Source organism: Bombina bombina, chromosome 3 (genome assembly GCF_027579735.1).
Source record: "Bombina bombina isolate aBomBom1 chromosome 3, aBomBom1.pri, whole genome shotgun sequence".
In the NCBI taxonomy this organism is placed as follows: Eukaryota; Metazoa; Chordata; class Amphibia; order Anura; family Bombinatoridae; genus Bombina; species Bombina bombina.
In genome coordinates this window covers 527,927,756-527,944,617 of record NC_069501.1, presented here as the reverse complement: position 1 = coordinate 527,944,617, position 16,862 = coordinate 527,927,756, and the positions used below count along the sequence as shown (strand labels likewise).

The window sequence follows — 16,862 nt, the reverse complement described above, 5'->3', positions numbered from 1 at the left end:
AAATATTGGAGGGTTTCAAGATAAGACAACAGAAGGTGGTATTATCATTATATGCTGATGATATCTTATTTTATATAAGGAATTCAGCCAAAAATATTCCAGTCTTAGTAGATGTCTTAGCGGAGTTTAGCAAATTTACCGGGTATAGAATCAATCTCTCCAAGTCTGAGATTTTATGGATAATTAAAAACAAGAATATCCTTTCAGATAATCCCTTCAAATTTACAGATAAATATATCAAATATTTAGGAATAAATCTTTCTAAGAATCCTGAAGAATGGTATGATATAAACTTTTCTTATATCTGGAGGAAATGTCTAACCGAAATGCAGAATTGGAGTAGATTGCCCCTTTCACTCTCGGCAAGGATATCATTAATTAAAATGCGAATACTTCCAAAAATCTTGTTTGTTATACAGAGTGTCCCTACTTTCTTACGCAAGGCGGATACTCACAAATTCTATGCAGGTTGTTCTCGTTTTCTTTGGGCCTCTAAAAAACCGTGTATTGCACTATCTAGATTAATGCATCCAAAAGAAATGGGTGGATTTGCCTTCCCGAATCTGGTAAATTACAACCTGGTATGTTTTGCTAGAATTGCCCTACATTGGCTAACCTCAGCCAACTATGTTACTAGTTTAGAGTTAGAAGAAAATATAATGTCCCCCTATTCCCTTAAAGCATTACTACATCTCTCTCAACACTCAAAGATACGAAATTTGACACTAAAATACACCATCCACAATGTAATCATAGCATGGCATAAAATCTGTAGGCTGCTAGAGATTAAACATACTCTATCTAAATTTGTACCTATCAGAGGAAATCCGGATTTTTAAAGTGGCTGTACATCTTCTGCTTTTAGAAAATGGTCAGCAAATAATTTGAATTTTGTGATCCAGATGGTGGATTTGTCCTCTAAGCATATGAAAACTTTTGAATCCCTAACTAGTGAATTCAATCTAGATAGGAAATCCTTTTTCGCATATTTACAAACCAGACACTTTTATGATAACCTGAAAGTCTTAGAGGGAGATACCTGGTCTCTGGGCCCATTAGATGCTATTATCAGCAGATTTTCTAGGGGCGACCATTCTATTTCACATATATATAGATTACTCTCATTTAATGAGGCAGAGGCAAGGGTAAAGAGTCTTTTAAGTATCTGGAAATTAGATTTTCCGGAGATTGATTTAGACTACTTTCAGGAAAGCTTTAATAGGGTAAGAAAGAACAAGTAATATGGCAATGAGAGAATCTCATTTGAAGCTTTTGAATAGAGCCTATTTGACACCTAGTAGAATGGGTAAATGGAAAGGTGATATGGCCTGCTATAGATGCAAGTTTCCTTTTGCTGATTTATTTCATGTTTTTTATGCTTGCCCAAAGGCTATTAAATTATGGAAACAAGTGGAATATTGGCTTAACAGATTTTTGCCTGCTAGAATAATACTTAATCCGTTATATATCTTTTTTTTGGTACATGATCAGATTCAAAATAAAGCTCTGATTAATACAGTAATCCTTCTGGTCAGACAAATGATTTTAAGAATGTGGAAGGATAAAGGTGTCCCTAGTATAGCTTCGGTCATACGCAATATCCAGTATCAAATATTGGTGGAACAATTTGATCCAGCAATATTTGAAGAAAAGAAATTAAAAATTTGTCTAGAAAAATGGGACAAAGTAATTTTAGCTTACCCTAGAGAGGTTCAGTTGCAGATATTAAGCCATTTCCGTAAGTCATCGGATTTTTTACAGCTAATATTGTCAGATAGATATCCCGAATTCTGGAGACAACATCTTTTTTGAGGCTAGGGGACGGGGGACGGGGGGTTGGGGGGGGCGAGGAGAAAGGTTTCCCCTTTTTTTTTTTTTTTTTTTTGTGTGTCTTCTTTGTTTTATGTTTATGTTACTTTGTTAGGTTTGAGGAAAAAACGACAGAAAAAACTCAGCAGTGTGCATATTTATGAAGTCACGTTGAATTGTTAGTAAGCATGTACGCAGGATGATTGTTTGATTGTTTTTTCAGATGAGGTTTGGCCCTGCGTGGTGCAAATTGGAAAAGATTTTGATCTGTTTTCTTGTTTTACTTTTTTGCATTCCTGTAAACTGCTGGATATAAATAAATATTTAAAAAAAACAAAAAAAAACTATTACTCTTATCATGAGAAACTTTAGGATCTTTAACCCCTAAAGTAATTAAGACCTCCTTTAAAAGAGAACAATTATGTTCAACTTTAAACAAAAAAAGATGAAATATCAGGTTCAACATCAGATGAGAAATTCTTATCAGAAAAAAACTTCAACATCTGAAGACAAATCAGTATCCCTGGTCTCAGGGAGCATAGCAATTGTAGAAGGTAAAATCTGTACTGACCTTTTACGCTTGTTTGAGGCGGGAGCCAACGCTTCAGAAACTGCAGCCTTGATAAAAAAAATTATGGCAGGAGTGGTCTTATTGCATTTCCAAATCTAAACATGAGCCACATAATGAGCTGGAGAAGGCACTTCAGCTCATTTAGAATAAGCACACCTAATAATGGAAGAAAGGTGTTCAGTAGATTCAGTTTCTTGGGTAGATTTAGGGACAGAATCCGGCTGTTCCGTTATAGCATTTGGCAAAGCAAGGGAATAGTGAAAAGGAACACTGCCAGGGCCATATATATTAGCAAATATATAAATAATTACAAAGTGCCCAAAACATAGCTACATAAGTGTCTAAATGTGAATAAAAATATACTTCACAACAGACACTCGTCCAGTAGAAATCAAGCAGCAGACAGCCAAAACAGTACTGAAACATATCAGCAGAGGTTACGGAATAGGAGTATATCGTAGATCCATAAATGGAGGCAAAAGAAAAGTCCCTGCAACCAATTATACAGGGTTTATGAAAAATTTCCTATGAGGTAAAAAAAGAATCATAAACCATACCCATATACATCCTTCTGGCAAGCACTGTACTGTGTGGGGAAACTGGGCCTCAATATAGAATGAAAACTCCTCTCTCTGAAGAATCAAATGCACATCTCCATACTTCGATAACTTCCAGCGGAGGCAAAGTAAAGACTGAGGTATGTGTTAGGTGGGAGGGGTTTTAAAGAGCTCTTGGGGTTTGGGAATCTTTACTTCCTCCTAGTGGTTGAATAGAGTAATTATCAAGAGTAAAGGTTAGTGGACTCTCACCACCTGTATGAAAAAAAAAATATGGTAAAAGCAATATTCATTAAAGTTATGGTGGAGATAAAAGCATGAAATTAAAATCCTCCATTTTGTAAAAGTAAGAGCAATAAAATGATTGCATAGACAATTAGCACATCTAAACAAGTATCCCCGCTTGCTTCTTCTGCTGATGAGAACTTATGAGCACTAAACAGCTGTCCAGGAGTGGTTTTGTTTCTGCTGCACGTACCCCAATAGGGGATTGCTGTGTTTTAACACAACACCAAAAAAGTCTGAGGTATTGCATATCTAATTTGCATATCTTACCCAGAATCCTCTGGTGCATTGATAACAGTAATTCTGGGGAAAGGCAAGCGGAGATACTTGCCTAAATGTGCTAATTGTCTATGCAATCATTCTACCGCTCTTAAAGTATGGTAATAAAGAGAGGGGGAATGTTACTTTTAGTGCTGGCATTATAGTATGCAGCTGTACTTTTTTGATTTAAAAAAAAAAAAAAAGTGCCAGTACTCATTGATTATTGATTGATATATTGTGCTCAGTAACTTTGAGAAAAGCAAAGGGACAACATTATTTACAATAATTGATATATTTTGCAGCCCCTTCTTAGGAAAACTAAAGTATTTACATGATAATTACAAATAATACCTGTTATGAGATGGCCACAACAGCAGAAATCCACAGCACCAATAAAAAGAGGGATATTCTTGTCTTCTTTATTTTCTTAGCTTACAAAAAGCATATAGGCACACAGCAACAACAGAAAGCTAAGAAAATAAAAAAGACAAGAATATCCCTCTTTTAATTGGTGCTGTGGATTTCTGCTGTTGTGGTTACATTGAGAGGTGTTTGCATTGACCCTCTACCACCTGCACCAGGTATTGCGCTGTTTGTCTGTATTGGATTGTTATGACATGGCGGAGGTGAGTACCACCACAAAAAAAGCCCTGGTATGCAGCTTCTAAATCAGGCACTTGCTGTCAATTAAAGTAACATATTACCTCTTTCCCTCTCTGTTTATGGTTTTTAGAGTCTGGACTATGAAATTTATTTCCAGTATTTGGGCTTTTGGAGATGTTGTTTTCTTGTTCTAAACCCGAATGGTCAGAAGTTCCTGTAATGAAGACACAAATCAGAATTAGGTTTAAGTTCACTGGACTGTTTAGTGTTATATGCTGTTTTTAGGTGCTTCAAACTTTGTATAGTGTCTATTTCTTTGAGACTTAGTAGACAGGAGAAACATTATTAAGTGCTAAAAAAAAAAATATTTTTCTATATCTTTTAACCCTGAAAACGATCACCCAAACCTACAGAAAAAAAGATGAATCAACCATTATGAGATTTGGCATGCAGACGGATTTATATGGTACATTAGCCGTTTGGTGAAAAGCAAGCCGACGTTGCTAAGAAATTAAGATTTAAAGTTGCTTATTTTTATATATTTTGAGCATGCTCAGTAGAAGCAAACAGCTAAAACAAAATAAACAATCATGACATGCCCAGCATTTGGCAAAAGTGGATTTTGGGGCTTATAGTGCCAGATATTGGTCTGTATGGTATTGCAGCATGGAGGGCAGGGAGTTCCTGCAGCAATGTCCTGTAGCCTATACATTAAAAACACATTTTATTTAATAAAATTCAGAGATTAAACACCTAGTCAAATGTTAAAAATAACAGAAATTCCAAAAATAAACTTCCCCAGCAAAGTTTATATTAATCAGATTCACTTTAAAGAGATGTGAAAGCCAAAATGTGTCTTACATAATTCAGACAGAGCTTGCAATTTTACACAACTTTCCAATTTACCTCTTATCTTTTTTGCTTCTTTTTCATGGTGTCCTTTGTTAAAAAGTTAACTTAGGTGGGCTCACATGAACTAGAGGGGACTAGCTACTGATTGGTAGCTGCACATACTGTATATGCTCTTGTTATTGGCTCACCTAATGTATTCAGCTAGTTCCCAGTAGTGCATTGCTGCTCTTTCAACAACAGATACAAAGAAAATTAAGCAAATTTCAAGAGAAGTGAAATCTTATGCTCTATCTAAATTATGAAAAAGAAATATTGGGTTTTATGTCCCTTGTGCTCTCAAAGCGTGGTTTTGCTTTTTTTATGCTTGGTTGTTTATTGGAATAGATTAAATTAGTCTGGATATATATTTAGCTATAATAAATAAACTTATACTCCAAAATATCCCAATTGATCATTTTAAAAAATAAAAAAAGGTTCAAAATTAATATTCAAATGGTACAATTTTTGACAAACGCAAAGCACCCTGGCACATAAAATAAATAGTGTGTTTAAAGTTTTATTACAAGCAGTGAAATACAGGCGACGTTTCGGGCTTCTGCCCTTTCTCAAGCCAAGTTGGTTTGAGAAAGGGCAGAAGCCCGAAACGTCGCCTGTATTTCACTGCTTGTAATAAAACCTTAAAATGCAATTTGGAGTGCTGCAGCCATATCTATTTTATATATATATATATATATATATATATATATATATATATATATATATATATATATATATATATATACACATACACATACATACACACACAGTATATATATATATATATATATATATATATATATATATATATATATATAAAGATAGACAGATAGATATACACATGCACACACATATAGATAGCCTTTTTGTCTGTCTATTGGTGTTTTGATCATATTTACCCTAAGAGATTCACAAAATTGTGCACGTTGGAGTATGTTTCTGTTGTAAAGCTATAGCTCACTTTTAAAACATAATGGCTATCAAAGTGAATTTGGTTCTTGAGACAATAAAATCTACTATTATTTTGTAATTGTAAGAAAACATATGTTAACTTTATACATCCATTGGTGGGTTTCCCAAAATGTGTATTATTCACTTGAAAACATTTTTTTGTCAACAATGGCTAGTTGTATTTACGTGTCTTTTACAGACTGGACACTAGATGGCAATATAAAACCATTTTCCAATATATTCTATATTGTTGTTAAACATCCATATCTATTTTATTGCTATTTGAAGTCGTGCCCTACTCATATATAAAAACTTTAAATGCATTTGAGTTTGATGGTTGTTTTTATGATTTTATCATTCTGAATAAGATCTATGAGTTCTCTTTTGTATTCCCCTCTCCAGTATTGTAATTTTGTCCATTTTAAGGCACAAAGCGTAATCTTCTGTATATGTGTGTGCATATAACACTACGAATCATCAACATATACACTGCATTTATGTTACCTAAATTAAGGAATTATACAAATTAAAGGGACATTACAGCCAAAATTGGGATCCACATGGATGCATTTCAGTTTTGCATAGAAGCATTTTTGTAATATAGATGTATTAGCAAAAATGCTTCAAATAACAGCTATAGTTGTTTCAAAAGTGTATTTAAGTATGCACCATGCACCAGCATTTTAAACACAGCACTTGCTCATACAAGCCCCACTTGTGTTCTGAGCAGCTGAAGTATTTAAAATGTCGGTGCACTGAGAATATCTAGATATACTTCACGTGCATGTGCAGAGAAATATGTTAATGTTAAAATGTTTCTATTCAAATATGTAATTAATATCTGTGCTTTTTGATGGAATGTCCCTTTAAGCATTTTATTTAGCCAAAAAGCAGGTTGGCCATAGCCGACATATGTCACAACCTATTAGCTAGCCAAAGAAATATAAATTAAGCCCATATATACCACCATCTAGATCTTGGCTCACAAACTCAGACAATATTCATTATTTATATACCCCTCCTTAAAGGGACATAAAACCTAAAATATTTATTTTATGATTTAGATAGAGCATACAATTTTAAACAACTTTACAATTTACTTCTATTATATCATTTGCTTTGTTCTCTTGGTATCCTTTGTTGAAAATAATAGGCTCAAAAACAGCAATGCACTACTGGGAGTTAACTGCCAACTATTGGCAGCACATATTGAAGCCTCTTGTCATTGGCTCACCCGGTGTGTTCAGCTACCTCCTAGTACTGCATTGCTGCTTCTTCAACAAAGGATACAAGAGAAAGAAGCAAATTTGATAATATAAGTAAATTGGAAGGTTGTTTAAAATTGCATGCTCTATCTGAATCATGAAAGAACAAAGATTGTGTTAAAATGACACTTTAATGGGAAAATTAACAGAAAAAACTACCTCTCCTTGTAAGATTGCTGCTGCTGGTTGGGTCACTAGCATTTTCCTCTTGTCACCAGCTGTTCTCTTTGGCTTCATTTGCAGGGCTTAAACACAGACTTGCAGGGCCACTAGTGCTAAAATTGGATGCTCTAATGAATTAGAACATATACTTTTTGCACTATAATGGCCGGTTAAACGGTGACTCCGCTTGCTGGCCCATTTATGCTTAGTCATATCCAAAGTTATAGAAGTGCTCAACCAGAAATGAACAATGGCTCAGTGGCTTGTTCTTTGGCAAGTCACCACTTGAAAGAAGCATCTTTTAGCTCAATTTCACAGAGGAGAACTTTCCTGGGGTATAACAGGATGAGAGTTAAGGAGGAGAGTCCAGCCACAAAATACCAGGCAATTCTAGCCTGAACATGGCAACCCCAGATGATTGTTTAGGTCTTCTGTGGGCCTTGCCAATGAGGTGCAGCTATATTTATCTAGGTACATTGTGCAAGGAACCTATCACCCATTTATGATTATTGATTGTCCACAACAGAAAGAATATGCAAGCGAAGGAAGTCAGGTAAGCATTGTTTAGGGCAAGGGAAGGGGAACCTTGGCCCTCCAGATGTTTCAGAACTACATTTCCCTTGATGCTCAACTGGACTTCAAAGTGCCTAAGCGTCATGACTAATGTAGTTCTGAAACATCAGGAGTGCCAAGGTTCCCCATCCCTGGTTTAGGATTATGAGCCAATATATTACAAATTCCCAGTTATATATTGGACACCTTGAAACCCTAAATAAGATAGAGAATTATCATTAAAGTAGCTTCCCACTAAAGATACATTAAAAAAAAAGTAGCTTTATTGCACAACCACATACAACAAACCTATTTTCCAGTGATCGTACGCTTGTTGATTGCGTAAATATTTTAGAATATGAAGTTGAATTACGTGCAGTAAATAAGGTAGAATTTGTGTTTTATTTTATTAGAATCAGTGGGGGCTTTTTGGTTACTGATGCAGGCTTTGAGGGTTCTATAACGTCCCAGCAACTAACGGCATTCCTTAAAGAAACACTTTTCCGGATTTGGGCCAGGTTGGATCATGGTACTTGGAGTTTCAGGGAGATTGCACTCCATTTGCTGGCATCAGGGAGACGCTATTACAATCAGGGAGACTCCCTGAACTTCAGGGAGAGTTGGGATGTCTGTAAATCAGTCACAGTGCCAAAGGAAAATGTTTAAAAAGCCTACTGCCTGGCAAAGTCCAGAAGATACAGCTGAAACTATTGTTGCAGAAAATGTTCATGTTGCCCAAAAAAAGCAATAAAGAGAAACCATGTGAAGGCTCAAAGTTCTTAAAATACAGTAGGGTTCAAAACAACTGGTTTTATTTGATCGTTTATTAAAAAAAAACAGTAGTAAAATATTGTAATCAGTTTGTTACATATCATTCAATATTATATTACTGGAATTGAGACAAATCAAATGTTTTATCACATTGTCCCTACACCATATATATTTTCAACACTTTTTTGATGCTACATATTTCATTCAAATGATTACATCTTAGCATACATATATGATCCTGCTAGTGCTTCTACCTACAAATGCTTCTGATAGGAGAATAGCAGCAGCAGCACTCCACTGGTCCAAACTGTAACTGTTTTATAGGCTCTATATACAACGTTTTGGACTTGTGTCCTTAATCATGTCAGCCTGAAACATTGTCTTGTGCTTGTCTATGGAGCATAATAAACAGTGAAAGTGTGGACAAGTGGAGTGCTGTTTCTTCTATTCATCTGATATTGTTTTTGGGCTGGACGCAGAACCCTAAGCAGAGTTGCACCCATATTAGTACTACACAGGTGCTGGACATTATGCTTCTTTTAGGGCCTCTGAAGAAGTTCATTTGTTGAAATACTTTTGTAATTATGTCAAAGAAGCTCTGTGAAGTCCAAGGACAGGTTGCTTTACTAAGTGCTGAAAAAACCTCCATACTGCATCTAAGGGGGCACTATAATGCACACTGAAGAGATTTTATTAAATCGGATGATTTTCATTCAAAGCATGGACCATGCAGACCTAAATTGACCATCAAATGTTAACCCTTTCCGGTCCTTTAAATGTTTAAATTGTGCGGCCGGCAGGTCTTATTTGATTTTCACAGCAATTTTTTGCTGCTAGATGTCGCTATTTCGCTGTGAAATTCGAAAGCCGCAAAGTCGGAATATATCAGACATTTGAGCGCATGCACTAAAACCCTTTGTCGGATATATTCCGACAAAGGAACGCAAAGGGTTAACATTTTTACACAATAGAACACCACTGCATTCAAAATTCAAGCCCAGCTGAATCAGGAATGTCCTACCCCACTAAGCAAAACCACAGTCAAAAGATTGTCAAAGTGCAGGCTTTATGGAATGATAGAAGTTTGAAGAAAGAAAAAAAAAAAAGTCTAAAAATTTAGCAAGGGCCACACAATACAGGAATTTTATAATGGAAGACTGGAAAAATGTCCTGTTTACTGACTAATCTAAAATGGTTTTTTTTGGGTGCAATCACAGAATCCATGTGAGGTGACAGCACCATAAGAGGACAACACTGTAAAATCTACAAATAAATATGTTGCAGGGAATATTCAGGTGTAGGGATGTTACCTATGTTGGTGTATCTGTATAGCTGCTATTTTTAAGCTTATAATAAGATAGATATTAGCTGTTGTTAGGGTATCTAATACTGAAGAAAAAGGGGTTCTGAAATAAATACTTCTAAACTGTTTTTAAATTATTATAAAGTATTTTAGAGATTGTATTAAAATGTCAGCCATATTGTATTCATTGGTGTTGCCTTGATTGGATAACATTCTCATAGAGCTTCCTGATTGGTGCACTGGGAAAAATCACAATCCCTGAATTATCATTGTAGCTAAGTGACTTAACTTCCTGTTTATAATTTTATTTTATATCTCAGCTTGATATTTTACACATGACCGTCCTAGGATTTATCCATATATCAGTTGTAATGTATACAATATAGTGTATAGGAAATTAATTTAATGTTGAGACTAAAAGGTGTGTAAATATTGTTGAAATGCTTTAAATTATAATAAAGTGTTTTAGGGTTATATTCAATTTGAACTACATTATATTCACTGATAGATGCTGGATAGTCAATGAGTCATTATAAGGCTTCTAACTAATATATTTGATTTATTTGACAATTGTGCTAGGCCTGATAATCAGGTATTAGATTTGATGGCATCTTTTTATTGAATTGTTTTAACAAAAGTCCTGCTGATTGAAATTTTTGTTCAAACTCACTAACTAAATTGTCTTAATTAGTTGCTTGTGTAACAGATTAATATTGTTGGTTTATTTTTGGATTGTTCCAGGAGATTTTAAACTGTGGTGACTGATATCATATGCATTTTGTTAAGCCCTTGTTACTGCATAAATGTATTTGTTGTGTTCATATTAAATAGGAATAAATATTAATATTTAATAATATTTTTTTATTATTAAGTATTCATATTTAAAAACATCTTAAGATTCTGGCTTATTTAAAGTTCAGTAAAAACATAATTTATGCTTACCTAATAAATGTGTTTCTTTCCAGATATGGTGAGTCCACGGAATCATCAATTACTAGTGGGAATATCACTCTTGGCCAGCGGGAGGAGGCAAAGAACACTACAACAAAGCTGCTATATATGTCACTTCCCTTACCCATAATCTCCAGTCATTAGCCGAAGGAAAAATGGAAAAAGAAGATAACACAAAAGTGTAGAGGTGCATGAAGGTTTTAGAAAAAATAACTGTCTTAAATAAAGGGTGGGCCGTGGACTCACCATATCCGGAAATAAATACATTTATCAAGTAAGCATAAATTATGTTTTCTTTCCTAAGATATGGTGAGTCCACGGAATTATCAATTACTAGTGGGAATCAATACCCAAGCTAGAGGACACAGATAAGGGAGGGACAAGACAGGTAGACCTAAACAGAAGGCACCAATGCTTGAAGAACCCTTCCCTCAAAAGAAGCCTCAGCTGAGGCAAAAGTATCAAATTTATAAAACTTTGAAAAAGCATGCAAACCAAGTTGCAGCCTTGCAAATCTGTTCCACAGAAGCTTCATTTTTAAATGCCCAGGAAGAAGAAACAGCCCTCGTGGAATGAGCAGTGATTCTCTTAGGAGGTTGCTGTCCAGCAGTCTCATAGGCCAAACGAATAATACTCCTTAGCCAAAGAGAAAGAGAAGTAGCCGTAGCTTTCTGATCCTTGCGCTTCCCAGAAAAACAAACAAAGCAGAAGACTGACGAAAGTCCTTAGTCGTCTGAAGATAGAACTTCAATGCACGCCCAACATCTAGGTTGTGCAACAAACGCTGCTTAGGAGAAGAAGGATTAGGACACAATCTCCTGATTAATATTCTTGATTGAAACAACCTTAGGTAGGAAACCTAATTTAGTATGTAAAACTACCTTATGAGAATGAAAAATAAGATAAGGAGAATCAAACTGCAGAGCCGAGAGTTTAAAAACTCTCAGAGCAGAAGAAATAGCAACAAGAAACAAAACCTTCCAAGATAACATCTTGATATCCAAGGAATGCATAGCTTCAAATGGAGCCTGCTGAAAAACTCTAAGAACAAGGTTAAGACTCTCACCAAGGCCTGACAAAAAGATTGCATGTCTGGCGCATCCACCAAACGCTTATGCAACAAAATAGACAATGCAGAAATCTGACCTTTCAGAGTACTAGCTGACAAACCCTTATCCAGACCCTCCTGGAGAAAAGACAAAATCCTAGGAATCCTGACTCTACTCCAACAGTAGCCTCTGGATTCACACCAATACAGATATTTACGCCTTATCTTATAGTAAAACTTTCTTGTCACAGGCTTACGAGCCTAAATCATGGTCTCAATGGCCGACTCTGAAAACACACGCAGTCAGCTTCAGAGAAACGAGATTTGGATGAAGAAAAGGACCCTGAAGAAGAAGGTCCTTCCTCAGAGGGAGTCTCCACAGAGGTAGAGACAACATTTTCACTAGATCTGCATACCAGATCCTGCGAGGCCATGCCGGCACTATAATAATCGCCAACGCCCTCTCCTGCTTGATCCGAGCAATGACTCTTGGCAGGAGAGCGAACGGAGGAAATATGTATGCTAGACTGAAATTCCAAGGGACCACCAGAGCATCTATCAAGAAAGCCTGTGGGTCCCTTGACCTCAAGCCGTACCTCTGAAGCTTGGCATTCTGCTGAGAAGCCATGAGATCCAGTTCTGGCTGCCCCCAATTGAAGATTAAACTGGAAAATACTTCCGGATGGAGTTCCCACTACCCCGGATGAAAGGTCTGTTGGCTCAGAAAATCCGCCTCCAAATTGTCTACTCCTAGGATGTGGATCACAGAAAGACAACAGTAGTGAGACTCCACCCACTGGATTATCCGGGCCACCTCTGTTATGGCCAAGGAACTCTGAGTTCCACCCTGGTGGTTGATGTACACCACCGATGTTAAGTTGTCCGACTGGAACCTGATAAACCGGGCTAAGGCTAACTGAGGCCAGGCCAGTAGAGCATTGAAAATCGCTCTCAGTTCTAGAATGTATATAGGGAGAACTGACTCCTCCTGAGTCCAAAGACCCTGAGTCTTCAATGACCCCCAAATTGCTTCCCAACCTAAAAGGCTGGCATCCGTGGTCACGATCACCCAGGAAGGTCTGCGAAAGCAAGTTCCCTGGGAGAGGTGTTCCTGAGACAACCACTACAGAAGAGAGTCCCTTGTCACCTGATCCAGAATTATTTGTGGAGACAGATCCACATAGTCCCCGTTCCATTGCCTTAACATGCATAACTGCAGAGGTCTGAGATGGAACCGAGCAAACGGAATGATGTCCATGGAAGTTACCATCAGACCAATTACCTCCATACATAGAGTCACTGACGGCCGAGGAGAGGACTGAAGTACAAGACAAGAGTCAAAGATCTTTGTTTTTCTGACCACTATCAGAAATATCTTCATTAGTAGGGAGTCTATTATGGTCCCTAAAAACACTACTCTTGTGGCTAGAAACAGAGAACTCTTTCCCAGATTTACATTCCAACCTTGGGAGCAAAGAAAAGACAACAAGATCTCTGTTTGAGAGTCTGCTTGTTGAAAAGACGGCGCCTGAACCAGAATGTCATCCAGATAAGGCGCAACGGCAATGCCCCCAGACCGGATCACTGCCAAAAGAGCCCCCAGGACCTTTGAGAAAATTCTGGGAGCTGTGGCAAGGCTGAAAGGAAGAACCACACACTGGAAATGATTGTCTAAGAAAGCAAACCTTAGAAACTTGTGATGATCCCGGTGAATGGGAACATGAAGGTACGCAATCCTTTAAGTCTACGGTTATCATAAACTGACCTTCTTGAACCAAAGGAAGAATGGAACGTATAGTCTCCGTCTTTAAGAACGGCACTCTGAGGAACTTGTTTAAACACTTTAGGTCTAAAATAGGTCTAAAAATCCCCTCTTTCTTGGGAACCACAAACAGATTTAAATAAAATCCCAAACCTTGTTCCTGTGGAGGAACTGGAACTATAACTCACAGGGCAAAAAGATCCTTGATACAATTTAAGAACGCCTCTCTCTTTATCTAGTCTACAGATAATCTTGAGAGAAGAAACCTGCCTCTGGGATGAAGTCTTGAATTCTATCTTGTACCCCTGAGATACATTTTCAACAGCCCACAGGTCTGGGACATCTCGTATCCAAGCCTGTGCAAATTGAGAAAGCCTGTCCCCTACTAGATCCATTCCTGGATCGGGGGCCGACCCTTCATGCTGACTTGGAGTCAACCGCAGGCTTCTTAGACTGTTTCCCCTTGTTTCAAGACTGACTAGACTTCCAAGAAGACTTGGATAGTTCCTGCTTGGGAGAGGAAGCGGAGGGTTTACCTCTAAAGTTATGAAAGGAACGAAAATTCCTCTGACGTCCTTCTGCTTATTCTTTCTATCATGAAGAAGAAAAGATCCCTTTCCTCCTGTGATATCTGAAATAATTTCAGCCAAACCAGGCCCAAACAAGGTCTTATCCATGTAGGGAATAGCTAATAACTTAGACGAAACATCCGCAGACCAGGATTTTAACCAAAGGGCTCTGCGAGCTAGAACCGCAAAACCAGACATTTTTGCTCCCAGTTTAATGACCTGTAAGGAAGCACCCGTTAAAGGAATTGGCTAACTTAAAGGGACAGTCTAGGCCAAAATAAACTTTCATGATTCAGATAGGGCATGTAATTTTAAACAAATTTCCAATTTACTTTTATTACCAATTTTGCTTTGTTCTCTTGGTATTCTTAGTTGAAAGCTTAACTTAGGAGGTTCATATGCTAATTTCTTAGACCTTGAAGGCCACCTCTTTCAGAATGCATTTTAACAGTTTTTCCACCACTAGAGGGTGTTAGTTCACGTGTTTCATATAGATAACACTGTGCTCGTGCACGTTAAGTTATCTGGGAGCAGGCACTGATTGGCTAAACTGCAAGTCTGTCAAAAGAACTGAAACAAAGGGGCAGTTTGCAGAGGCTTAGATACAAGATAATCACAGAGGTTAAAAGTATATTAATATAACTGTGTTGGTTATGCAAAACTTTGGAATGGGTAATGAAGGGATTATCTATCTTTTAAAACAATAAAAATTCTGGTGTAGACTGTCCCTTTAAGAGCCCTAATCCTGTCCTGGATCTCCTCAAGAGGAGTATCTGTCTGAATAGAATCAGGCAAAGCATCAAAACAGTAAGCTGCAGCGCTGGTATCAGTAGCAATACACACCGCAGGCTGCCATAGAAGACCTTGGTGAACATACATTTTCTCTAATAATGCCTCAAATTTCTTCTCCATTGGATCCTTAAAAGAACAACTATCCTCTATGAGAATAGTGGTCCTCTTACCCAAAGTGGAAATAGCTCCTTCCACCTTAGGAACCATTTGCCACGACCCCTTAATAGAGAGTCAGCTATAGGAAACATTTTCTCAAAAATAGGAGATGGAGAAAAAGGAATACCAGGTCTCTCCCACTCCCGTACAAAAGCACGGTCTGGAACAGAAAATACCTCCACCGCAGAGGGAACAACAAAATATTTGTTCAGCTTACTAGACTTCTTAGGGTTAACAACGATAGTAGTATCGGAGTCATCCAAGGTAGCCAAAACTTCCTTAAGTCACAAGCGGAGGTGTTCCAGCTTAAATCTGAAGGACACAATTTCAGCATCAGTAGAAGTAATTATACTGCCTGAATCTGAAATTTCACCCTCAGAATCTTCATCCTCTTCATCATCTTCTAAGAGGAAATACTTTGATTAACTACTTCAGGATCAGAAACCTTATTTACTGTTTCTTTAAATTTCCTTTTGCGTTTTCCCTGCAGCACGGGAAAAGCAGACAGCGCCTCAGATACCACAGAAGATACCTGGGCAGCAATATCTTGCAAAGTAACTCCAGATGGAGAATGAGAGGAAATGCAGGGCACTGCATGTGCAGATGAATAGGATTGAGACGCTTGAGGAGAAATCTGCGGCACATCTGAAACCCGAGGCTCCTGAACAGCATCCGCCTTAGCTAATGATGGCTCAGGGAAAAAAAACGTACTGGGGGTTCCACCTGGGCATCAAAACATAAGCTACAGGTAACATCCTGAAAAGCCTCCTGATCCATAATACAAAAAAAGAAGCAAATTAAAAAAAAAAACGGTTAAATTTTTTAACTTTTTTCTTCTTCTATCTTTTAACAAAGGATATAATACAGAACCAAAAAATGTTCTTAAATAAATGTTCCCTTTAAATTAACCAAATCAAGAAAACATGCCCCAGGCAACACTCTACACCTCAGCAGAATTACTGAGGTGCCCTACCTGTCCTGCAACCCGCAAACTGAGGGAAAAAAATGATCCCGTTTACAATCCGGATTTCCAGAGAAGCAAAAACAGCAAGAAGCCTTCTAAAAAATTACATAATCTGTTACTAATAAATAACTCTGCACACTAACAGTGCCTGCAAAAACTGCCATAAAAACCTGCACCCTGACAGGAAAAATAAAAAAATGTCCCCCTGCAGCGTTTTAGCTGAATAGGTGCCAAATTTTTCCCTGCTACATAGAAAAATAAAACTGGCACTTACCTTAATATTTATCTGTCCGGCAGTAGGACAGCTCACCTGGTTTGAGAGGATGCCATCCCTCACATTGACCTGTGGAAATACAGAAAGACTGAGTAAACTTACTCAGGCTATCTAAATAGGGCAACAAAATGTTTTGGGAAAATGCAGTGAGGATTGTTCCCCACAAGTTCCCAATTGCTTAAAAGCCACCACTGCCCTACTGAAGAGACTGACATGGGCTAAGGCTAGACCCTTTAGAAAGATCAGAGATAACCTAATCTGCTTTAAAAAAATCTTGATTGTAGATCAGACACCAGAACTTCACCTCCTCCTTGCACCGCAGGCAAAGAGAATGACTGGAGATTATAGGTAAGGAAAGTGACATATAT

At 37.4% G+C, this 16,862-nt stretch overlaps 1 protein-coding gene across 1 annotated transcript in view; it reads right to left on the bottom strand.

Annotated features, from left to right (window-relative positions):
* CNKSR1 (connector enhancer of kinase suppressor of Ras 1) overlaps nt 1-16,862 on the bottom strand; it is a 181,270-nt gene that overhangs the window by 42,216 nt on the left and 122,192 nt on the right. Inside the window, exon 12 of the mRNA XM_053706965.1 lies at nt 4,188-4,300. Within this exon, the coding sequence (XP_053562940.1) occupies nt 4,188-4,300 (113 nt within the window). The remainder of the gene's footprint in view (nt 1-4,187; nt 4,301-16,862) is intronic.